Below are 24156 nucleotides of genomic sequence, written 5' to 3'. Positions count from 1 at the left end.
CCTTGCCCTTGTCGCCAAGTGCTTGCTCATGGTGGTACTGTTGGGTCTCTGTAAATAATGTTATAAAGAGTTCGGTCTAGACCTGCTCTATTTGAAAACTGTCCTGAGATAACTTCTGTTATGAATTGGCGCTATACAAATAAAACTGAATTGAATTGTACAGGAGTATCTCACACAGTGGCCACTGGTTGTATGGTGTCCCTATATGCGAAAATATTGTGATATGTGCTTCATACTACACTATGATATCCTTAAAGCAAAACCTTCTTTTATAAGTTTGAATCTATCCACTGATGAAGACCACCAGTTTGAGCTGAAAGCTTTAATTACAGCTTTAATTATGGTAAATAGACCTTGAGTTAAGGTTGGTTGGACTATTTGAAGAATTAACTTCTTATTTGAAACATATTGTTTGTCAGCATAGCAACATATATTTTACATCTAGAGACACTGTGGTTCATTAGATTTGTTTCTTATGAGGCCAAGATCAACTATATTAATTAAAACAAAGTATGATCACAAACCACATTACTGGTCTTTAATATTTTATTGGTTTAATTAAGAGATAATTTTATCTTATCATAAAAATGTGGTTTGTTTGTAGGCAAATAAAGACATTAAACATGGCAGAAAAATGAGAGCATGCATTAAGCAAGAAAACTACAAATTAACAAATGAAGCGAATTCAAAACAGTTTTCGAACTGAGAGACAAGGTCAGAATCCATTCAGAAGCATGACATGCATTGTGCAACTCATTTCAAATATGAATCCTACAGCAAAATGTCTGTACTTTAAATATTCTATAAAATACAGCAGATATCTTGTTTCTCAATTCAACACCCATTTTGACATCATACATACATATAGATTGTGCATGTTGTTAAAAGAGTGAGTTCATGGCATTGATGGAATACATTTAAAGTTAGGCATTTAGACAAATCAGAGCATCGAATGCTTTGTACATAATAAAAAAAGAAATTGAACTGGGTAGAAATTGCAAACAAACCCCATCTTCCATCCATCTAAGCTTTTCTTTTAAGTAAAAGAACATTTTTAATTATGTATAAGCACATTTTCATTTAAGTTACTAATCTCAGAATGTTAATGTTTCATCATAGAATAAGAAATCTTCATGAATAAATAAAGACATAAGAGGACAACATAACAGCCGATACATACAGAACACAGCTGATGTCTACTGTGCTCCACTCAGTGAACGTAATAAAGTGAGGGGTGTCCACTGCTTGAATGAGGTCACATTAAGAAGATGGGAAAGAAATATCACCATGAGACTTCAGTGCATTACTGGCTGGTCTTCAACTGTACTCAAGTATACAGAGAAGTTGGAGCACAGACTGTAAAGTTGACATTCAAAAAACAGTTCCTTCTGTTGATGGCAATGTCTGTCCCCATCAAAGTTTAAGTCACATCCTAAATGGTGGAAAAAAAACAAAACATAAAAAGAAAACAAAACTTTTATGTAGCGCAATCAGACCCCCGTGGGGGCGAGACGACTGACGAAGGCGATACTGCTGAGGCACATCCTCCTGAAGAAGACAGGGCAGGCAGGCTTCATGATGAAGTGCTCCAAAAGAATTCGCAGCTCTGTGAACAAGGTGCTGGGGTGGAAACAGATTTGTTTAATACTCAACCCTGACAGCCAAGTAAAGTCATTCTCTAGTTTTCCATTTCTGAGGGTTGCAGCAGCTTTACGGCAACATAATGTTTTATCAGAGTATGTTTCTGCATGCATACACAACACATGTAAAAGAGCCTGACCAATACTTGATTTGACAGCTGATACATAAAGAGTACACTCTCATGGAAAACAATTTAATTGCGACACTGTATCTGAATGACCTCAAACATATCCCTGGCATTTCTGTACTGAACTTTCTTGTAACTTTTTGGCCAAAACACGTCAATATGAGCTAATGTCGGCTGCTTATATCAGTCCAGCTGAATTATCAGCTCCCATAGATGCAAGGTAAAAAACATTTTCATGGGTTTGAAACATGTCATACTTTAGGATGTTTTCATTTAATTTTGGTTTGCAAGAAAATAAAATACATTTAAAATTATTCTTTTATGTAAGCATCAGTAAAAAACTTTGGAGAATTACAAAGAAATGTTTATTCAGCAATAATAACTACCTTGTTGTATATTGTATATTATATACATTTACATAAACACGTGTGCTTTGTGACAATGTTGTATTATTTAACTTACCGGCAGTAAGGGTTTCTTCTGGATGTGTAACGCAGAGTGAGGAACCGGTAGTAGATGAAAGGCAGCAGCAAGCTCCCCTGGCCGCTGTCAAAAAAGACACGATATAGGCAAGTGAATAATGTTTTACAAATAAATAACAACATTAATGATAAACTTTATTTGTTCAGCGCTTTTCAAAAACTTTGCTAATATTTATTTTAACTACAATAACAAGCAAATGGAACATCTGTATAATCTAATGCAGTCCAATACAATGACTGTCTGGCCTCTTTGTACCACATTTAGTAACTTGGATTTACAGGACTACATTTTTGCAAAACCTGGTGCATTTGTCACACAGAACCATCTGGAAAGTCACCCTTAGAAACTGTTGAGAAAAGGGCAGGCACTTTCAACAAATACTTGGCAGGTGATTGGATGAACCATCTGTCTATTACCATCATGAGTTAACTTCAACCAGTCAGATCAATGAACCAGTAAGACAGTTGGGAGAAGACTGAAAGCATATTTTCCATTGAGAAAAGTCTTCAGTGCTGTTCTTTGCTCTTCTTTCAATAAAGAAATATGCTCCTGTTCTGATGTATCTGATGCTAGCAGCATCTACGCTAACCTCTTTAGCAGCCGCCATTGTTGTTCTTGAGAATAAAGATTGATAAACTGATTGATAAACTGATTGATAAACTGACTGGTTGCATTAGCAGAAAACTGTCTAATTCCACCCCAGTGTCATTGATTTGTGTGCACATATTGGTAGATATATAATGACATTCCAATGCAATAAATACAAGTTTACAGTAAGGATCAGAAATGTCTCTTTACAATTTAAAAAAAAAAAAAAAAAAAACACACTTGATGGTCAGACTCACCTGAAGAGCATGAAAACAGTGGCTGGCATCAAGAAGATCTCGTTACAGGCGATGAACTTGAGAATGTTCTGCTGATTGGTTGTAAGTTTGTCCAGGAGGTTTCTGATGAACATCAAGCTGCTGGGGCCCACAGACTGCAAAGACAATTTTTTTTTTAAATCAAAAGCTGACAAAAAGAGCAGCAGTTAAGTTTTCAGCGAGGCACGTCGTTCACATGAAATATTGATACAAAGAAGTAACTGCAAAGGTAATCACAATATCAATCATTGGCTTTATTAGGTTTTAAGGCTGAATTTGGGTCTCTGAGCAATGGCTGCTTGATTGAGTAGATGATTAAAACAACATTTGGCTAGTGGCAGTTTTCCACCTGGGGGGGGTTAAACAATGTTCAGCAAAAGGCTTTCTGTCATACATTTTTAACTAACAGCATTAAAAGTCACAGCAGCCGGCTGCTGCCCTATACTCACATCAAGGACTTTCTTGGTGTAGGTAGTTGCATGAAGCAAGGAGAAGAGGAAGACAGGGAAGATGCTCACTGGACACAAATGTTAAGGATCAACATAAAAACACAGATAATAAACATTACACATAATTTAGTTTTATATTTTAGGGCCACATCATTATAAATGATGAGACGTGATTATATATTTTAAAGACTGAGATCCTGGGATTTAGTAATACTGGAACATTGGGTATATAATAAACCCTCCTGCAGGCCCCAGTGCAATACATCAAGCACTTTCATGTGATACTAATTAGAACCACTGAATGAGCATGCAATGCAATGTAACCCATTCAATCAAAAAGATAGGAACAGAACTCCTACATAGATATATTTTTTTCAAAAAACAACAAGAAGCAAAATAGAAATTTAAAGATCCCCTCCAGACGTGTATTAGGACATATACAAAGAATCTCTTTGGAACATTAATGTGTGTCTGATACGTTGTTTCCACAAAACAAAAGTATAATTTCCACATTAAAATCATCTTTTCTTCTAAAGTCATCTACTCCTTCTTACTCATTAAAAATTCAATTTCTAAAGTTTTCTTGCTGGACATAAGATGTCTCACTGTAAAGTCCATTCTCAGTGTATGTGCACTGGTGGCTTCACGTTTCTACATCACACTAACTGTACAAGGTAAGTTGCATACTGGACCATGTATGAGAGAAGATATATTTTGTATATATGTGAGAAAATCATATTGTGAATTGTATCGTTACATCCCTATGACTCACCGACTGTCACTTGAACTGCATTATAAACAAAAAGGTCAATAGTCCTAAACAGGCACTCACTGCAGTGTCATCACTGGAAACCTCCACGTGAACTCTCTTTCGATTTTAGATATACATCACTACGCATTTGTCTTTTCTGCATATTTGAAGGTGAAAGGATACTTGTGATGGGGTAGGAGTTGACCAGGATGAGTGAGTACAGCAGGTAATGGCAGCTATCCTCCTGAAGAGCCTGGGCCAGGAACGCTCTGCTCAACTGAAAGCGTGGAAGCCTTTGGTGCAACCGGAGGGCACTGGTGAGGGCGTTTGCTAACAAGGCTCGCTGATAGAAGTTAGCTGCTGCATAAGGTCTGAAACACACAAGCAGTCAAAGATATTCTGACGTCTGTTCAGGCCGGGAGAAAGGAGAAGGGAGTGAAAGCAGTGCGTCGCTATCACTCTAACTACCAGTTATCAAAGTTTGTAAAACACTGTCCCTGAGTGAACTCACCCCAAAATTGGTAGAATAAACATTACAGAGCAGTAGACTGTGAAGAGTCGTGAAAGCCACATTGCAGTTTCCAGCTTGTTACTCATTAGAAATTGCTGCGGAAGAAAGAAAAACATTTCATTCAGGAGTTTTAGGCACATCAAATTTGAAGGAAACACAATGCTAAATGTTAAAGTGGAACATCATGTACAGTGCAGTACAGTGTTTCAGGTGCTGGTACACCTCTGTCAGCTCGTATGATCAGCTGTTTTAGCATTTGAAATGACGGGGCAGGTTTTCTGTTTTCTCATGTAAACTGAAAACTGATGAAATGAAAGGCTCAGACCTTTACTGTTCTCTCAACGGTCAGCATAAAAGCCAAACTGAAAAAACAACTTAATTCAATCTGGCAGTTAACTTGATCACTCTCTCATCAGAAGTCAGGAGACAACATGCAACTGAAAAATCATGAAAGAACCCGGTCCTTTCACTGACATTGCCCGAGTAAATATTTATATTTCAAACAGGTTTTACATAAACTAGTTGACTAGTTTCAATACAGACTTTGAAGGAAAAATATAAAAGGGGACCAAATGTACCTTTGTCCCAATATCTAAGAGTCAAATTAGGGTTGCACCTAACAATTGTATTCATTATTGATTATTCCTCCAATTATTTTCTCGATTAATCAATTGGTCTAAAAAAGTGTCAGAAAGTTGTGAAAAATGCCTATCACAAGTCCCCAAAGCCCAAGTAGATCTCTTAAGATATCTTGTTTTGTTAAACCAAAAGCCAAAGTTATTCAGGTAATTACCACTGAAGACTAAGAAAACCTAGAAGACATTGGAAACTATTGAGATTTTCTCATTCATACTTAAAAAATGCCATAAACGATTAAGAGATTACCCAAATTGTTGCAGATTAATTTGTAGTCAGTTTTAGTCATTGGACTAAAGCTTGTGGCTCTAATATAAATACAGGAACATTAATAACTGTGCTATAATGATATTATTATTAATTCAATATCAACATCTGAATTTGATTATTTGCATTATCTGATTGGATTATTATGAATAACCCTTAGTTACGCTGTTAATTCAGATTTATAGTTGTGCTTTTATGTCTATCAATTGAAAGTGGTCTTTGTTGTAGAACCTGACCGATGCACATTTTTACACGAGAAGAAAATGTCAAAATCGCACGAAATTCTTTGTGTATCAGTGTTTGAATACAAGGTGTTTTACCTCTCAATGGGTTCATTCTTTCATACGGATATCAACGTTAACACATCGGTTAGAAGATGTAACTGTGGGGGTCAAAAAGTCAGCTTACCAGAGGCCCTAGCTGGGGCGGAGGACTTTGTTGGTTTGTATCAGCCATCTTTGGAAGTGTGGGTTGGTCTGTTGGGAAAAAACGTCAAGTCATGAAGCAATACTGACAAGTCATACAGGAGTCACGACTACACTAAAAAGACAACACATAGTTGTTACATTACAAACCTTTCCTTAGTCTACAATTAATGATAATTTATTTCTCAATCAATCAGCTGATTATCTTTTTCTTAAGAAATACTGAAAAATGCCCAACCACAATTCCTCAAAGTCAATGGTGACATTTATGTATTACTGTTATTACTGTCTGACAAACAGTTTTAATCCCAAACACATTCAACTGACTCTAACGTTAGTCGCTCTGTGACAAAGTGGGGAGAGACTCCACAAAGAGGATGTAATGGTTGGCTTCTTTCCTTTAAATGATCATCAAGATAAGTGCCAATTCATGTTCATTCATTCATTCATTCATTCAATAAATGGATTGATCTATTAATCATGTCCACTCCAGCCTTCCAGCAGTCTCAAAGTCGCAGGTCAGCTTCCTTAAGGGACTCTTACCACCACACTTGTATCTCTGGTGTTGCTCTTTAGAAGTAACGTTAGTTAGCTAACGTATTGCCTGACGCTGGATAAATCGCAGTTGTCTTTACGTTACACATCAATTTAACTAAACCAACCAAGAAGACACGGTGGCTTCCTAGAGTGAAACTGTTTATTTGAATGACTAACCTCAGGAAATTCAACAGAGTAACTAACACATATTATTTGTTGTACGGAAGAGGAAGATCTAAAGTATGTATGTTAGCTACACTAGCCAACCTAGCATTCGACAGTCTGCCAGTGTAATGATTAACGTTACTTTAATAAACGGAGGACCGATAGAGATGCAGGAGACTAACGCCTTACGTCTGATCAACGTGAACCAAAGACCCCCAGAAGACTTAATGTCGGTGATGTATTAATGCTAACACTGCGAAAGCTAGCGTTAGCAGCAGGTGGGTCTAGAATATTCTGTTACCATCGTTACTAGCATGTGAGCTAACGCTAGCTACCTTGTCTTTGGCTAGCTCGTGAATGTATGCTTTTTTTATGCAGTATAAAGCAGCATGTACAGAATGTATACTCCTCAATGATAATATATATATAAGTTATATATATAGCATATAGCTTACCAATGCTACAGCGTCGATGTTTTACGTTGGGAGCTCGGCTCTGGTTAACAGTGGCTGCTGTTGGTCACCACACTGAAGTAACGTCAGCTGACCTTCGGAAGCAGGAACAAATGAACTCTCGCGATATTTTAGAATGAGAGTTCCTGGATCACGGTCAACACTCCCCTCTAGTGGTGAAAGTCTGAAATAAGGTCTGCTCATTGTTTTCCTGCTCTCTGCTTTAATTCTGACGATGTCAATAAAATGCACATGCCCTTAAAATTAAACAAAACATTTTTTTCCTCCCAGAATGCATTTCATAATGACACAATAATCTTTGCAATAACTATGTCCCAAAGCAACTGCACTTCATATCATTCATAATTACTGTCAAATGTAAATCTAAGCAGGTTGTATACTGTACATAGAAAGCCTATAAATAAAATATCTACAGTATGTAGACTGACTGTACTTCGCCTTTCTAGTCTTCTAGTTTCTCTAGTTTCAAGTGATAGTTTGACCTGCATAGAGCCATTGCATGTTTGCTTATATAGGCTGTATGTATTTATTGTTGACCTTAATTTATGTTTGCTCTTCTCTGTGTAGCTTTGTTGACATTGTTTTAAGCTGTATGTCTACGTGTACCTTCCTGTACAGAGGTATTGGCACTGTGTGTAAGTACTCTGAGAGCGTGCGGGAACTGCAGTCAAATTCCTTGTATGCCTAATACTTGGCCAATAAAACTGATTCTAAATCTGACTGATGAGGTATGGATGCACTAAATGGTATCTTAGTTTTTACATATGTAATCTAGTTTAGTAAATTAATCCTGTATTTAAACACATAGTCTCACTGACATTGTTTTCAAGAGAAACAAATGTACAAGAATCAACATTTATAATGAATAGAATAAAAGCACAGAGTAATGCAATTCAAACAATTAACAAGTTCAAAACAATTGAGTATAATGGCTTGATATCTTGAAATGGGAAAAAAGAGATTTTAACTGCAATGATTTTCCAGAATTTCAAAATAAAAAAAAGGGAATAATGTTCACGTTACTTTTTAAATGTGACCCACATGATCTGGAGTGACGTAAAAGTCACATGAATTTGGATATGGCTGTTCACACTGAGACCTGTATCTGATTTGGACCACATGACACATGAAAGTGGCCCAGATCAGGATTTAAAATGATAAATGTTCCATGTTATGACTGATCTATATGAGCAAAAAATAAATAAATAAATGGTGTTTGGTAAGAACGAGGCTTTAGAGCAGTCACTGTGGTAACTGACATTTTACCCTGTATTATTATTATTTTAAATGTCTAAATATGTCTATATTGTATATGTATAGGGAACCATTCTGCTCCTTATATGCAGTGTATGTAAGAAACAGTTACTTGTATGTTTGTCACTTTTTGCAAGGCTCAAAATAATCACATAACAAGACTCCAGCTTGATGTCAGGCAGTGGTATTGTGGAGATCCACAGAGCTACATTGTAGTTACTGAATATATGTTTCTTAAGACGCACAAGGAAAGAACATTAGTGCGCCTGCGCCAAGGTCAACGCCCACATTCTTAGAACAGAAACTAACTCCTCTTTTTTTTTCATCCCTCGATTTGAGACCAGTAGGCTTTTGAGCTAAAGATTAACATTTTATTTTCATCAAACATTTACAACCTCGATCTTTTTTTATCCAAATGATCTCCTGCTGTATTAGTAATTCAAATGTCGTTTAAGATGCTGCCACAAGAGGGCGCAGTCGACCAGACTATCATGTTCCTGCAGGTTGGCCTATAGCCTGTATTGGATAATTATTTTAGCTTTAAGTGCACCTTATTTGGTCCCAACATGTTTTAAAATCTTACATCTGACTGCTACTGTAGCGCATATATCCGCAGATTATTGGCACGAGTGTCGCAGGGTGATGTGTTTGCTGGAGATGCCATTTGAAAATATAGGCAGTGTAAGCACTGTAGAATCTAATTATTTCTTTGCAAAACCTAATTAGGCATTAAAAAAGGTTAACGCCAGCGCCTGAAACGTTTTTGTTTAATAATCCCATTACTGACGGCTCATCATGTATAAAATGGTGCAGGAGGACACTAAGTTTCCACTTGTTAAAGGGAATCTCTGAGAAATAGTCGCAGATCTTTTGACACTATCTGCGATTGGAAATTAGGGCTTGTAATTAAACTGCGGAGACTCAGCACAGCACACAGAGTAAGTAAGGCTGCAGCGTCCTGCCTTGCATGCATTTTCTATCTTTACCTGACCTTTCTGCCTGCAAAAACATTGTCACTATTTTCTGTGTTTTCTTTACTATGTCGTCTAATTTGTCGGGCATGACAGCACTCGGTATTCGGTAGCGTGCAGAGAGAACAGACCTTGATGATTTTTTTTTTTTTTTTTTAAGCGTCAGCTCCTCTCGGACCATTACCAGTCACCAGAGAGCTCAAGGTGAGAATTTAAATGAGACAACGTTTTCTGCCCGAGTTTTAATTTGGCCATGAGGCTTCTTAGGGGGAACTATATGAGCTCCTTCGATGCGTGTTCATAAAGAAATACCCCATGCATTGCTAGATTATGAAGGAAATAGATTGTTTTACAGTTATTAGTATTGCCATAGGAGTGTTCGCCTGCAGTGATGCCAAAAAAAAAAAAAAAAAAAAAAACACCCGTGTGAGTACCAGAGTCACACAAAGTATGAATGCAGGAATATTACAGGAACAGCTCGGACTTTTCTGTTTGTAAAAACTCGTTTATGGTCTTCTGAAAATGGGAATTATTTGTCCTATATCGGCCTATTTAAATTAAAAAACGATGTGCTAATGTTGATTATGTTACTGGAAGAATGAACCTGTTGGGAGGTACCAAGAATTTCATGCGATCTCTACATTTCACTGCCGCATCGGTCAAGTTCTACAACAAAGACAGTTTACTGCAGCTCAAAGGATAACACAGCTATCAATTTAAAGAGAAAGAGTAACAGCATAATTAAGGGTCATTCCTAATAATACCATCAGATAATGAACATAATCAAAGATGTTGATGTTTGATCTTCTGCTGTTAAAGTAGAACATTCTGTTGAACTCCATAATAATGAGCAATCATTATTATTATTATTATTATTATTATATTGTAATTAAAATATGGACTACTATAATAATAATGATAATAGCCCTAATAAGAACAATACAGATATATTCTCTGGTGTAAAACGACCTTTGCTTTCTCTGCGTAAACCAGATGAGTTTCAACCTGCGCTCACTTTACACTTTGTTTAATCTTTTCCCTCAAAGCTTCTGCATCAACAGTTTTCTAGAGAAAGAAACAAAGAAAGGGGAGTGAGTGACAGACCAAAGTGAAAGCTTTCTAAAAGAAATAAACCGTCTTGTATACTCAAATGAATGCGCTTGTAATCGCTCCATCTCAGTCTGTGGATGTATTGGGGTGTGGTAAGGGATGAAAATCGGGACAAGCGAGGAAGACGACGAGAAGAAAGAGCTGGTTTGATAGGGAGGAAAGGAAGGACACGGTGGATTTCCCTCAAACTGGTTAAAGAAACAATAAAGCGAGTTATCAACAGACTTCTCCGCCTTTTATGTCTTTGTTGGCGGATCTAAGAAGGCGTTTCAGATAAGTCACAAGACCGTTCAAGAGATTTTCATGATGGGCTACAGTGTGACTGAGTTCCCTGTGATTTATAGTGAATATACACACTTTCACATGTTACATTTTCATTGCTTTGCGTTGATTTAAATATAAAAATAAATAACGACAATTGAAATGAAATCAGTGCTGCTATTCTCTGACAATCTATAAAAATATAAAGAATGTTTGGCACCTTTTGCTTTTTTATTCACAGCAAAAGATATTTGCAAAACAGTTCAAATTCCCCAAAATCTAAGAGAACCTCCAATGTTCAGGCTCCTCTTGACAATAACTACAGACTGGAGGCCAAGTCTCTGATCATCATCCTGTCCCTCGCTTTATGTTTTTGAAGATCTGCCACCATCTTTGCGAGTTTGTGAGTGTATTAATGAAGCTTGTGTGATTCAAGCTGAACAAGCATGCTGCTTTGGTTTTATCAGATAATGCAAACATTTCCAAAATGTTTTGAGAGGCTCACTTGGTCCTCTTCATTAAGGCCTGTATGCTGCTGTCATAAATGTCTAAATAACGAAAATCAACATTCTGAGCCCCTTCAGTTTTGTCACTCTAACATGGCTGTTATATGCATTCAGTGCAGGCTTTTCTTGGCCTCTTAGCTTCCCTCATTAGCTTTTTCCTGGAATGTAAGCCATCCATTTAACAGAAAGGGCTCTGGTTTATAAAGCTTTGTAGGCTGCTACATTTCCTCCGCTTCACTGTGAGCTATACTGTATTTGTAGACTCAGAAACCATTTTCTGTAAAGCTTTCAGCATCTCTAAGGTCTTTTATGTACTCCACGCTTTACACAAAACCTTCACTAAAAACATGTTCGATTGATGTAATTATCACAGAAGTAATTTCAGGAAAAAGGAAATGAGCTTTCTGCATGTTTTAGAATGCAAAGAGTTAAACCTTAGTACATTTGACATCCATTAACAGGAGAAGTGTGTTCAAACATGGTGTATTATTTTGCTATTTTAAATGCATTGTCAAGAAAGAGCTCCTTTTGTTTCTTTAAATATAATTGCCTCAATATTCCTAGAGGGGGTAAGTCTGGTTACATTATTTTTTATTTTGTCTTAGTGATAAAAGCAGCATGTTGTTCTCTGTTCAGTTACTTCTATAAAGGCTGGAGGAAATCTTGTGCCCACAGCGAGCCTTGAGCCAAACACTATTGACATAGAAAGCAAAGGGGATCCACCAGAAAGCTGACTTTTCCCTTTTTGGGAGTAAAGCTATGTTTGTTTCTGGGTTGAATGGGGGCTTATAATGGCTCTGATGGCATCAGGATTGTCACCACAAATGGTCTGGGCGTTTTGCAAGGCTGTTTGACAGAGCCTATTATGTCATTGGTCACGTCCCTCCACTCCTTGCTCGCTTGGGCTTGAATGGGAGTGAATTAATCAAATGGTTTGAGAGAGATCAGCCAACTTAATGCACTTTGTGTCAAGGTCTACAGTGATCCGAGACCCCCGGCCTCCCCTCTACCTGCACTGTTGAACTGCAACCAGACTGAAAGCAGAAACATATGTGGCACTCAAAACTGAACTGGTAATGATATTTATATATTTTTAAAATATCTTATAAATTACCACTTTAACATTCCTACAATGACTTTTGGTGCATTAACAGTGAGGTTGTGTTGTTATAAGTGGCAATTTCTCTCTTCTGGTATCATTAGAAACTAAAAAATGTTGCTCTTACATTTATGTAAATACATTTGATTTTATATTTATATTTGTACTCTTCAATAAGGGTCCATTTGTGTTGTTTTGTCTCTGTTATGACTTGAAGGACATCTGAAAACAACATGGGACGATTTTTTTCCCTCTACCTGAGGAATAGATTCTAAATTGCACACCAATTAGAGCTACTGGAATGCAATTTTAAAATGTGTCATTTTAAGCATGCAATTAACTAATTACATTTATTCAAGGAAGGGATGAAGACAGAGCAAAGGTTTTCTGACCAATAAGAGTCCATTAGATGGAATGGATGTTTGTATTCTATTGGGGATTTTTGGATCTGAGGATTTAGTACTGAGGTTTTTAAATGAATACAGCTTTGGGAAATACTGCGACACCTATAATTGGATGTCATTCATAATTATATTTGTGTGCTAATGTACCCTTATAGAGCCCACCAGGACAACAAACAGAAAAGCTTCTAAAAAGGGATCTATGTGCTTAATAAAATAAATATTGATATATATATATATTTTAAAATCCTAGCACAGCCACCATCATATTTGTTTTCTAGGAGGAAAAAATGGTCCAACTGGTCCAAAGTCGAGTGCTGTAACGTTATTGCTTCATCAAACACAATCAAAATATGAATTAATCAAAGCACTCTGCGTCAGAGCACGTATGCATGAGCATTGTTTGGCTGTAATGGATGGGTTTAAAATTTGACGTTATTATTTCCCGTCATTTCTGGAAACAAATTGAACATTTATTGCATATATATTAAAAATTATACAGTCGTCGAGAGAGGCTGATGTCTCTTTTATTGAGGCGCACCAAGAGGTGAGGTCTCACCGGATCAATTTCCCTGTCTTGTTACTCCCGCAAGAGGATGTTTGGAAAATGCCTGCACCGCTAAATTGATTCAGAAACGAATTCATAACTTGGGGGGTTTAAGCAATTTTGCGGCGCCCAGTTTTTATCCCCTATCTTTCCCTTTGTTTCATGTTTTGATTGCTTTAAGCAGCCAAACAAAGTTTTGTACCATCCTGCTTCTCATTGAAACCGGTTTATTCTCAGTTGTGCGGCCATTAGTCCACGTTGGCCTCTTTTTCATTCTTTGCAAAAGAAAAAAAATGCATTTAATACACTGGGTTTTGGGTGGCTTCACAAACATAGCCATTAAGCAGTCACAATGCTTTTATTGTGCACTTGATCTCAAAATAGAGGCTGGTCTGACTGCAGGATCCAGACGAACCTATGGAAAAGGCCTTGTCTTTGTCCGCCTGTACGGAGATGAATGGCCCGTGTCAACCAGATGATTAGTTTGCACTATTAAATTGTCAAAAAGGAAGGATTTTTCCCTAATAGTGCCTTTTCGCGAAGAATTATGGAATTCAGAGTTGTTTGCGACTGCCGGGGAACTTGCAGGGCTTCGCAGGGGCGAGGGCGAAGGTCAGACAGAGTTCTCAGAGCCGCGTCCAGTGTGGCGCGGCAGTCAGAGGGGATGTGGAGACAAATGTAGGCCTATTTCCTACATGAGGGGAAGATTAATCTCTACATTGTGCCATGATGGATATCCATGCAGTGACACTGTGATTCAACAAGCTAATGTGGGTTTAGCCGTCAGTGCATCCATGAGGATTCACAAAATGCAGAAAACACATGCGTAAATGCGCAAAAACGTGCCCAAATTACATCACCTCCAGGGGTGACTAAAAGCCAACCACATGAGCAGAGTATCAAATGAGTAACAGATAACAGAGTAACACGTAAATCAAACTTTTTTTGAAATTTCAGACTCTTGCTGCATTGGTGCACAAGTGCAAACGCGTAAAACCTGTCCCCCAGTAGCGCCAGATCTCTTATGAGCTGTCTTTGTACATGTCACGACTGCCATGCTCCAGAATAGAATAGAGGTTGAGCAGAAAAGAAGGGGGTTTCCTCCCTTCTTTTCTGCTCAACCTCTATTCTAGTGCCAATGTTTTGTGTTAAATGTTAACAACTTGGCCCGATCCATTTAATCGCCAACAACAAATCTGTGTTGACTCTAACACTCGCCTCCTTTGTGCCCATTATGCGGCTGCCCTCACTTGAAGATTTATGTATTTTTGATATTAAATTCCTTCTGTCATCAAGACTGCTCTCTTGTTGACTTTTCTTGACCTTTCGACCTCGTTCCCCAAACTTTCCCATATTTAACGCGGGACCCGCAGCCTCTCCGCCCCCCCAAACTTCTCCTGCTCCACCACAGCTGAATGCTGTGTGGCTCCTTTTGTTGGCATGTGCTGTTTGCACTGTTCTTGAACTTCAGTGTGCTGCCCTGTCCCCATCCTGTACTTTGAACCCCGCGGAACAATATTCCAATGAAGATAACGCCTCATTGTTCACAAACTCAGCGGCGACAGCTTATATCTGCAGTTTTTATATTACTTGGGGCCACTGCGCACTTGCTAATAGCTGTCAGGACATCATATTTTGGTCAGTGTGATGAATTATTCGCTGCTCCTAAATGTCCTCTAAGCTCTGGCTTTCAAATCTTCACTTCATTCCTGCGCCTCAGTCACAATCCGCAAACTTCATTCATCCAGCGTTGACGCACAATGACGGATGCCCACACCTTTGCCATATATGACGTCCATGTCGCCTATACAAGCCTCCCTCTGCTGCCCAGCTTGCTAATTAGTTAAACAAACGCTCATACTAATGATCCCACTGGCCTGGCGAGCTCTGGGGTTTTTGTTCGCCGACTTTGCCCCAGCTTTTCCTGCTGGAAACTTGGCCCCGCTGACCCGAGCTATGATGGCGCTGTGGAGACGGCTGGACCGCCCTGTCCGGAGTCCAACCCCCCAGGGGCCAAAGGGCAGCGACCAAGGCCCGGGAATGCCACCACCAGCTGCTAGCGGTGACACCATTTACAAAGGGGGCTTGGTGAGCAATTCCTCTATGGGTTGTCAGTGTTGTGACAGTGCTGGCTTGACATTTATTTACTCTCTCACCAAAAAACTGCCAGTTCGGTTGAAGTAGTGAGCCACCGAGTTAGTTAGCTTCAGTGCCTCTTAGCTGCTGTTACTGTAATCCAACTCTCTCACAGGGTACCCTTCACAAAGCCACGCTTTATAAATGTCATGGCTTTGTTATTGCAGATGATCTGCACCAGGATGATAATATTAACTTCTTATTAACATTTTCAGCTGCAGACCTGACCATTAAAACCTTCTATTAATGACTTATTTGCATTCATAAGTACAGATAGGAACAAGCAATTACTGATTCATTATGAACATTTATAAATGTATTACTACCAGATAGAAAGTATAAATACAGCTTGGCAACCCTCACTGTATTTAGGCTATGGCTTATGTGATCAATAAAGCATTAGTAAATGATTTTGTAACCACTAATTGTAGCTAATAATGCTCAAATCACTTTCCTTGTGTATAAATGTTGTGAATCTATTAATACATGCTCATGGATTTCCCTCTTTCTAATAAGCCAACTCTTTAGTTGCTTAAAATGTCAATTTGTTAATACAGGGTTATAATAATTAGTTCTGTCAAAAAGAGATTAATATGTACATTTTGTTTCCAGATCATCAGCATTTTTTTTTTTTTTTTTATAGAAATAAGCTAATTGGTCAAATGGTTTCACAACTTTACAACCTAAAACCTGTCCTTATTTATTCAGCAGATTCATAAAGCATTAGGGCTGAGGACGATTATGAGCAGTCTCTTATTAACACTTACTGCAGCTGCAATCCTGAAGATTAAAAGCCTTTATTAATAATTTATAAACATTTATAACTGCAGACTTGATGGGTGCTTAGAAAGTGATAAATGCGTTTATTATCAATACCAGATCGAAAGAATAAACACCAACCTGGTAACCCAAAATGTGGTCTTATTAATGTCTTATAACTGCTTTATGAAGCACTAGTAAATTAACTGTTCACTATTATAAGCCCTTTATAAGGGCTTTCTTATGTTGCTAAGGGCCAAAATCATAAAAATGATAAAGTTATGTCTCCATGTTTTGTGTATAAATGTTGGAAATCATTTAATTCATGCTGACCTGTTTCTCACTTTCTAATTATCTAATAAGTAATAAAGAGTTAAATCATGAGGTGTTAATAAGTACATTTTGGTCCAGATCATCTGCAGCCCTTTTCAAAGGGGGTATAAGGTAAGGAAGGATAACTTGTCAGCCCCAAATGTATTCCTGTGTATGATCTTTAAAGCATTAGTAAATAATGTATTAATCAGTATTAATCATTTACTAATCATAATTTACAGCTTATAAGTATCTTATAAGGGCTGCTTTAGGTGGTAATACGCAAGATACTTGGCATATTTGAGTGTAATCAAGCTAATTAATAAAATAATTCCTGCCAAGCATAGTGACTAATCCCAGATTATATTCCAATGTAATATTAAATAAAGTAATATCTTTCTTCCACCAAGAAATACACCGCTTTAGGTAGACTAAATAGGAATATTAGTGCTAATTTGTTGTTCATTTTACAGCCAGGCGGTCGCAGGCTTGAGGTCTGTGTCTTTATTTCAGAAACGACCCTGTGTTTGTGTCCTGCTCTTCCTAAACTCAAACGTTTTTCTTTCCCCGCAGCGCGCCGCGCGGTTAACACTGGCCCCATTACACGTTGTCATTTGTGGCTCTCGGTGTTATTTGGACAATGTTTGGCCATTTACCCAGCCTGTGTCTGCGCGCACCAAGGAGGTCTCGACAGAAATTGATACTAATTGCGGGGACTGTACACTGCTGGCTGGTGGAGCGCCTGCAGGCAGTTGGAGGACCTGCTTGTCACCGCCTAATTGACAAGGGCTTGTCTGTCCTGGGAGCAGCTGGTCCTAAGCACTGGCGCACAATCGCAATCTTGACACGGCCTCCACTCGCCTGAAGGAGTTTTGAGGGGAAACGCCGTTAAAGGGAGATTTATTGAATCTCCCTTTGGGTGACGCTGTATTAAGTACGCAATATAGGCTTATTTCCGCGGGTGCAAAAGGGAGCCACACTCATGGTTATTAATAACAGAAGGTGCCAATTAGGCCAGACAGGTGACATTTCTTGTGACATTATGAATCACTGCAAACAAGACAAGCGCGGGTAAATAAAAGCAGCCCTGGCCTGAAATCGCTTTTAAGGAATCGTTATTTTACTTTTCACAGCTACATGACACACAATGAGGCTATATGCGCAAATCGGATGAATGCAGGGGGATGTGTTGCACCAGCCATTCAGCTGGCTCAGAGGCGAGAACACAAATAACATCAACCCTCACAGTAAAATAATCAATTCATTATTCTGGCCTGTTTTCTATTAGGCCATGCCTTTATAGCTGAATGCACCAAGAGGAAAAAAGCCAAGCAAGTATTGTTTTCGTCTGCAAGTGGAAAAGGTTTTCCTCCACTTTCCCACTGCCTGTAAAGAAACGCTGCTTTTCTGGCCCTTTTGAACTGAAAATCGTGATTTTTTCCCCTGGTGTTCTCCGGACGCGCTCCTTTCTTTCTGCGGAACAATGACAACACTGGAGCACCCCGCCGGTGCGCCACAGTTGGGGATCCCCTGGATTGTTGTGGACATCTTTGGATTTCATCAATCAAAATGACTGCAGTTTTCCATAAAAATGCTGAATTTGGTCCTGGAACCGACCGGGCAAGGTAGAAAATACGAAGCTGTCCCTCTCGATGATAAATGGCCATCCTTTGACTGAGCAAATAGAGAAATACGTGCCACAGTATACTGAGAAACAGGAGAAGATTGTTGAGAGACTCATGACTCACGGTCTTGCGTCAGATCATGCCAGAAATGAATCGACCAGAAACATTAGGCTGTAAACCTTAAGTAGACTAGATATGTCAGTAATGACTGTATAAAAGTCATACATGGACCTGACTTATTTCGCTTGCCCACTATTAGCAGAAAAACCTTTTCTGCTTTTTGGAAATAAATATCTAAACTAACAGCAACAGGATGAAGGTTACCTCTTCAAACCACTGACTGACTGAGGGCTATGAGGCTCAGCTACTGGTGCTATACATCATCTTATTAATACCGGTCTGTCTTACTAGGTTACTGGGTGTAACAGACCAGATAATACCAATAAACATATAGGAGTCTCTGGCCTGGAACTGCATGAAGCTGATCCCTGCCTGTTTTCCCAATTAACCCTGTTAACATGCAAATACAACAACCTTTTGACTAAAATCCAATCATCTGGCATCTCACTGCAGCTCTTATGGGAGCAAACCTGGGAAAAATTCACAGCAAAACTTTTAATTTTCTGAAAAAGCAATTATGAATTAATGACAGTGCAGAGGCCTCTCACAGTGCCCTCTCTAAATGGCCTTAATGCTGAATGCTAATTATCCAATATTGACATTTTGTCCCGCCTCAGGTCAGCGGGTCAACAGTTGGAGATTAATGGCACCGGAAGGAGGTTATAGGACAAGGAAAAGTCACTGTAATATGTAATATTACTAAATTAAGTCAGTCATAAGGATTTTTTATTGTGTCTGTGATAGCCAGATACTTTTGACCTTATTGTATGTTAAGATTCTTGGAATATCCAATACCACATGTTAAAATAGGGATTTATAGTCTGTAGCAGTGACCTTATACAGGTTTAGATCTTTGTGTTTCCTTTTTCTCTAGAGCCATTCCATATGGTCCATATAGTTTATTTTTAATTATGTTATAACAGGTATTGTATGGTATAGTTAGCTCTGGTAAGGACACTACCCCGCCCTACTCCTCTCTCAAACATATAGCAGAGTTGACTGGCTTGTCGGGCTTGAAGAATTGTTTAATTTCAGGGCCCCGGCGTTTCCTGAGGTGAGGTCTGCATTGGCTGCTAATAGAGATCTAATTGATGGGCCGAGTCCCGTTTCCGTGCTCTCTCTCCCTTTATTGCGCCCTGGCGTCTGCTGTAAAATAGGTCTGTAATCAGATTCCGCCTATTCCTCCTGGAGCAGGATGAGAGCTCAGGGCTGCAGAGAAAGAGAGAGAGAAGGGAAAAAAAAAGAAAAGACACAAAAAATCAAGTTAAGACTTGAGTAGAAATTCGACATACTGTTGAGGCTTGATGAAAAAGAGGAAAGTGAGCTTTAACATAGAAATTCTCCTCTTTGTAGTTGGACTTTTCTTTAAATAAACCTACATTATTCTTATAGTGAGTTTACAGTGACCTTATCAGGTTTGATCTGTCAGAATATTCCTTTATTCCTGTGGGGATTTATAGTTTTGCAGCAATACCTGTATACCGAACCCCTCATCTAAAATTCAAACCTATAGGGATTAATATAGATCTTTCATAAAAGGCTTTGTTATTGCTGCCAAATGCCTTCTATAATCATTATTTTAACATGGTTATATGTGCTTTTATGACTCAGACTCTCACTTCATGATCTAATCAGATTCCACACAGGCCAGTCTTGGTTAATACCAGTGTTGTCATGCGCCCAGAAGGTACACAAGATGTCAATCAAATCAGACTTGAGACTGGCAGCAACAAAAACAGAGTGATTCTCTAGTTTTTCTCTCCTCTGCTTCTCTCTCCATCTCCTATAGAGCTTCCTGGAAGGCTGTGATTGGCCGCCTGTCTGGGCAGTGATAGCAGCCCTGGAGCCGAGGATGATTGATGATGGCGAGGGCAAGGCCGAGCGCTGGCAGCATAAAGCCCCATAGACGCCTCAATAAAGAGCCTGGCTAGTGGAGAGCCCGGGCCCCGCTCAATAGGGCCCCCTCCGCCTCCGAGGACCCACGGCTAGAGGAGTGCATGGAGAGAGAGGGAGAGAGGGAGAGGAAGAGAGGGAGAAGGAGAGGTGCTCTGTTGTTGGATAATCCATTTAGCTATTGAGCCAGCAGCCGTCTGAGACTGGATAAGTGCAGCGACGGATGTGTGTGGGGTGAAAATAGCAGGGGTTGGCTGGTGGAGTGCTGGAGGGGGGGATGCAGGGATGAAGGATATGGAGGGAGAGAGAGAGAGAGAGAGAGAGAGAGAGGGAGAGAGATGGATCATCCAGTCTCAGGATGCATAATGGGAAAAAAGGGAAGCAGATAAACAAACTGCAGATGTGATCTGCAGGCTGCTTTTCACACATGCTAGAAATGATCACAAGCCAAAAAAGTTGACCACAAGAAACTGAATGATATAGCTGAGGCCTCTGCTACTACTCTGGTGGCCATCATTCAGCCTACGGATGCATAACTGCGGTGACCTTTGCTTCTGCAGATCAATGAGACCCTGCTAGGTTGGATTCCATCGGTGGAAGCATCCACTGCTGTGGCCCCAGACCTCATGCAGCCCTGTTGTAACCCCCAGCGCACAGCAGCTCTGAAAAGCACAATTAGGCATCAATCTGCCCCTACCAAGCCAGCTTTCAGTGACTCCAGCATGGCTACATGATATCCTGCAGACCCTCCTGGCTGGAGTTGGCAGGATGAAGGTCTGATAGAGCGGAGGGGCCGGAGACTGATGTTCTGATCATCTTTTATTTTGCTCTGCAGGTTTCACAGAGATCAAGGATGAGAAATCAGTAAGCCTTAAGAACAGTTTAAGACCCTGCATATGTTGCACTAACATTTGATTTTCAAAGTATTAAAACATACTTTATAGGATGATATTAAAACAAGTTGAAACAAGGTTCCTAAATGCACTAAAAGTTAACTAAATTGAGCCTTTAACATTTTATAATGTTGTATATCTCAAAATTACTTTGCACATGTTCTTTCTTTTCAATGCCTTGTATGATTCAGTCATATTCATCTGCATTTTAATGTACTATATAAAAATAAACCTACCAAATTCCTCAAAACTAACTGCTCTTTGTTCTGTTTATTTCTGCTCTTCCATGCATTGATTAAGCACTTATATGCAGAGGTATTTCAAGTCTCTTCGATCCATATTAATGGTACTTCTTTCTAACTACAAGTGCTGATAATAAAATGTTCAGGGTAGCACTCTATTTAGAGCTTTCTGGGCTGGTTGATTGCAAAGCAAAAAAGAAACCTATTAAAACTCAGACAGTGGAGAGGCATAGACAAGAAAAGACTATTATAAACAATATCTGTGCATTTCAGGTACTGAAGAATGAATCTCCTTACTTTAAGTTATACAGGAGTTTTCAATGTGTTTCTGCAGCTGTAGATTCAGAACAATTTGAAAGTTATGGTGGAAGGAGAATTCACATCCTCTACTTTTAATATTATATTAATGTGTTGCATACAGATGTATGTTGTTACTGTTCAAGGTTGGTTTATATACTGCTGGTTAGTTTAATATATAGCAATTCATCATATTCTGTAAGATCATTATATGTACTGTCCCTGTCAGAGAACCACGTCTCCCTAAAAGTCAACTTTTCGTGGGAAAAACAGCCCTCCTTCCAGATTTGTAATTTCCAGCTCATCCAAGAGGGCTTTTAAAAAGTTTATTTAGCGTAACAAGTAGGATAATTCAAAACTATAAATTTCTCAACCTATAAAAGAACACTTCATCCTTCAGTTCATCACAAATATTCATAATCAAAACTTCTGAAGATACATGGCTTTTACTAGACAGGAGGGTAATGAAACATTGTAATCTGAAAAGGAACTAAAGCTGTCAGGGAACTGTAGTGGAGTAAAAAGTACAATATTTGCTGCGATGTAGTGAAGTAGAAGTGTAAAGTTGCATAAAACGGAAATACTCAAGTACAAGTAACTCAAATCTGAACCTAAGTACAGTCTTGATGTGTCTTGATTGAATGTACTCGTTACATTCCATAACTGAGCTTCAGTGGTGAAGACTGTAAAAATGAACAAAACGCCATCAGAGTTGAAGAGCATCGGGACATTTTGATGGACCTCTGCAAAGAGAACATCTAAACAAACCTCAGGAGGTGACAGATGAGCTGAAAACACAGATTTTAGTAAAGAAACATGGACCGTACCTTGTATTCATAGAATGTGCTGGCCAGTAAATCTCATAATAACTAAACCAAAAACTAAGGACTCAATGTCCCAGATCAACATACCTGTTCTGCGCTCTGAAGCTGCAGTGTTCACTCTCATCCCTGCTTACACTTGACTTGTTATTAAGTTTAACAACCGTTTCATGATTGTAATCAACGACTTATACTATTTACTAATGAACCTAAAACTGCCTAACTAACAACAGATTACACTTTATTGCTTTACAGCCAATTAAAGCCACACAAAATCTGTGTGAGCAGTTCAAAAGCAATAGGTTAATGAAAGCGTACCAGTCAAACGTGTCTTTATTGATTTGTGATTAGTGTGGGGGGCTTATTCATGGGGTATCCATAACTTGATTCTGCCTCGGATTTTAATTGCCTAATTGGAGTGATTATTTAGCAATGGGAAACCATTCCACCTGTTCCACCGCTGTACTTCTGGAAGTGTCACGGGTGGTTGATAGTCATGTTGACATATGTAGTTACAGTTATTAAGTACTCAGATTCTTTAGGTAAAAGTACCAATACAACAATGTAAAAATACGCCATTACAAGTAACAATGCCCTCTATTGAAAACCCTACTGAAGGGCCACAAAATAAACCCTGAGGAGTCGTGAAAACCCTCTGGACTCGTAAATAAACTATAGAACTGTAAATAGATAGTTTTATTTCTTACATTTTTTCTGCTATATTTGTGTGTATTCATAGGGAAACACAATTTTTTACCATTCTATAATAATATTTTGAGCTATTATCACTAAAGACTTGCATTTTTAATAATGTTTTTTTTCTTATATTTTGGTTTGCTGGCAGTTTTATGTTGTTGAATTCACAAAATAATAAGTTAGACTCAACAAAGAAAACAACATGAAATCACAGAAAGCTGGCAAAAATAACCAAATTGAACCTGGATGGGGTAGGAAAGAATAAACACAAATGTCTGCTGCACATACACATTTGTTTTTTGAATATTCTTTGTCTTTTTGGGCATCAAACACTTATTTAAATGGAAATCTGAGAGATTTAAAGTGGAAATGTCTCTTAACTGCCGACAACTAATATGTTTTCTTACATACAGTGTAATACCTTCTAATTTACAGTGTAATCTTTTGTACCAGTGGTGTACCAGTAGATGTGAAGAAAGGGAATAAAGGGATTCCAAATGGGAACTTAAAAAGAATTTATACTGTAAGTATTTTTTTAATTAATGGACTCCTGTTCTGGGATCTGTAGGATCAAAATCGATGCTACACAACCAGAGATATTGTCCGTTTTATTACACACATTCATCTTCTTTGTCAAAACATGGCGCCCACGTTACCCACAAGGCCACTCGACCTTATACAGTGTGGTGTGAGATTTGGGTGTGTTATGCTAGTAGTGGCTTATGTAGCCTCAAGCTGCCAGCCCTGAGATAGGGAGGGGCTACAGGGGTCTAGTAAGTTCACCTCTTTCTAACTCCACACCCACAGTTTCTGTTCATTGTCTTTGGCCCCAACTGACATGTTTTATCTATCAGTTTTTTACACAGCTCTCTCTGGAGCCACAAA

General features: G+C 38.7%; 1 protein-coding gene and 1 long non-coding RNA gene across 2 annotated transcripts; one reads left to right on the top strand and one right to left on the bottom strand.

Moving 5' to 3' along the window:
* Nucleotides 1-532: 532 nt before the first annotated feature.
* tmem33 (transmembrane protein 33) lies at nucleotides 533-7427 on the bottom strand. Its single transcript, XM_051420473.1, has 8 exons — nucleotides 7311-7427; nucleotides 6137-6204; nucleotides 4826-4920; nucleotides 4498-4685; nucleotides 3564-3631; nucleotides 3097-3230; nucleotides 2231-2314; nucleotides 533-1620 (listed from the first exon to the last, which is right to left on the bottom strand). The coding sequence occupies exons 2-8, from the start codon at nucleotides 6182-6184 to the stop codon at nucleotides 1491-1493; spliced, it is 747 nt and encodes a 248-aa protein (XP_051276433.1). The 5' UTR covers nucleotides 6185-6204; nucleotides 7311-7427; the 3' UTR covers nucleotides 533-1490.
* Nucleotides 7428-9238: 1811 nt separating this feature from the next.
* LOC127374840 (uncharacterized) lies at nucleotides 9239-21469 on the top strand. Its single transcript, XR_007887279.1, has 2 exons — nucleotides 9239-9520; nucleotides 20219-21469. It is a non-coding gene; the product is annotated as an uncharacterized LOC127374840 (long non-coding RNA).
* Nucleotides 21470-24156: the final 2687 nt, after the last annotated feature.

Source organism: Dicentrarchus labrax, unplaced genomic scaffold (genome assembly GCF_905237075.1).
Source record: "Dicentrarchus labrax unplaced genomic scaffold, dlabrax2021, whole genome shotgun sequence".
In the NCBI taxonomy this organism is placed as follows: domain Eukaryota; kingdom Metazoa; phylum Chordata; class Actinopteri; family Moronidae; genus Dicentrarchus; species Dicentrarchus labrax.
This window is presented reverse-complemented; position numbering and strand designations above follow the sequence as displayed.

What these genes read in the sequence shown, in the direction of transcription:
- tmem33 (XM_051420473.1), bottom strand. Translation starts at nt 6,184, where the DNA reads ATGGCTGATACAAACCAACAAAGTCCTCCGCCCCAGCTAGGGCCTCTG. An exon ending in ACTGTTTTCATGCTCTTCAG is followed by an intron (nt 2,315 to 3,096) that starts GTGAGTCTGACC and finishes CTTTTTTGACAG; the next exon opens with CGGCCAGGGGAGCTTGCTGC. An exon ending in AGAAGAAACCCTTACTGCCG is followed by an intron (nt 1,621 to 2,230) that starts GTAAGTTAAATA and finishes TTTCCACCCCAG; the next exon opens with CACCTTGTTCACAGAGCTGC.